The sequence below is a fragment of the Callospermophilus lateralis genome, chromosome 1 (genome assembly GCF_048772815.1).
Source record: "Callospermophilus lateralis isolate mCalLat2 chromosome 1, mCalLat2.hap1, whole genome shotgun sequence".
NCBI lineage: Eukaryota > Metazoa > Chordata > Mammalia > Rodentia > Sciuridae > Callospermophilus > Callospermophilus lateralis.
Window position 1 is genome coordinate 216813465 of NC_135305.1, and position 1722 is coordinate 216815186.

A 1722-nucleotide genomic window follows, 5' to 3' on the forward strand; every position below is an offset into this window, starting at 1 on the left:
AATTTTCTTATTTCTCAGAGTCATCTGACCCTCCTCTGAGTCCCAGTCCTGCCACACACAAGGAAGATAACTCAGACCTTTCTTTAGGTCTCTGGGCCCCATGTGTATTGGAGCAGGTGTGGATTGTTTTATCCCTAAGATCTAAAATTCCTTCTAACTTTCTGTAGTTAATTCTAAGGCAGAGACAAAGGGAATGGGTGAGTCTCCCATAGGCCAATAGACATGGATTTGTCAATATCATGAAATGTTGCCTATAATGAATGAGAGAATGTAGGTTTTCTAGATTCTATAATATTAAGGATTTCATGCCCAATTTTTTACCTCAAGAAATAAAGAAGCCGAGATAGTCTGTCTGGTGTCTATTTCATGTTCTTTCTCTTTAATTGTCTAGCTGATGTGTCAACAACATGGGACTAGGAAATCAAACAAAAGTTTTAGAATTTATACTCCTGGGATTTTTCCAAGACTCAGAGCATCAACTGATGTTATTTGGATTGTTCCTATCCATATTTATAGTCTCCTTCCTTGGGAACTTGTTCATCATCATAGCCATTGTCTCAGATTCCCATCTTCATACGCCCATGTACTTCTTTCTCTTCAATCTGTCTTTTGTTGACATTGGTTTCATCTCTACAACCGTCCCAAAGATGCTGGTGAACATTCAGACACAGAGCAGATCCATCACCTATGAAGGCTGCATCACCCAGATGTATTTTTTTATGGTTTTTGGAGGCATGGATACCTTCCTTCTCACTGTGATGGCTTATGACCGGTTTGTAGCCATCTGTCATCCCCTACACTATCCAGTCATCATGAACTCCCATCTGTGTGGCCTCCTGGTTCTTACATCCTGGTTAATCAGCTTGTCATATTCTCTGATCCAGAGTGTGTTGATGCTGCGTGTATCCTTCTGTACCAATTGGGAAATTCGACACTTTTACTGTGAACTTGCTCAGGCCCTCATGCTAGCTTGTTCAGACACACTGATCAATCACATAATACTCTACATGGTGACTGGCCTTCTTGGATTTGTTCCCTTTTCAGGAATCCTTTTCTCTTATACCCGGATTGTCTCTTCCATCCTGAGAATTCCATCAACATATGGAAAATATAAAGCTTTTTCTACCTGTGGGTCTCATCTATCTGTGGTTTCTTTATTCTATGTGACAGGTCTTGGTGTATACCTCAGTTCTGAAGCATCATCATTTTCCTGGAAGGGCATGATGGCCTCCGTGATGTATACTGTGGTCACCCCCATGCTGAACCCCTTTATCTATAGCTTGAGGAACACAGACATTAAGAGGGCCCTGAAGAAACTTCTTGGCAGAACATTTTATGTTCAGTGACAAGAATACTATTCCTGGGCTCTTGAGCTGGCAAAAGTACCAGCAAAAGAAATTCTTCGTCAGGAAATTCTGAATCTAAATTATATAGGCTTTCACCCCTCACCAACTCTGTTTCTCTGTCTTTAATCAAAATATCCCTGTGAGTACTTTGTCTGAAACTTTTATGGTGATCACTCTGTTACCCTCAGTTGTATTCCCCACCTCTCCTCCTTTTACATTTTACATCACTACATCTCAACTTGATGTTTGCATTCCTATAGGTCTATACAACCATTCAAGTATCAACTCAGAGACTCTTGGATAAAACATTAAATAGTTCATTTTTTACCAATAATCATTGTTAGTTCTTGTTAAATTCATTCATTTGGCAATATTT

The 1722-nt window shown here is 39.7% G+C and overlaps 1 protein-coding gene across 1 annotated transcript; it reads left to right on the forward strand.

Moving 5' to 3' along the window:
* The first annotated feature begins 407 nt into the window (after positions 1-407).
* LOC143394829 (olfactory receptor 7C1-like) lies at positions 408-1346 on the forward strand. Its single transcript, XM_076849431.2, has one exon. It carries the CDS (start codon positions 408-410, stop codon positions 1344-1346), a length of 939 nt encoding a protein of 312 aa, XP_076705546.2.
* The last annotated feature ends 376 nt before the right edge of the window (positions 1347-1722 follow it).

Bases quoted from the DNA above. Each gene is read 5' to 3' on its own strand.
- LOC143394829 (XM_076849431.2), top strand. From the start codon at position 408: ATGGGACTAGGAAATCAAACAAAAGTTTTAGAATTTATACTCCTGGGA.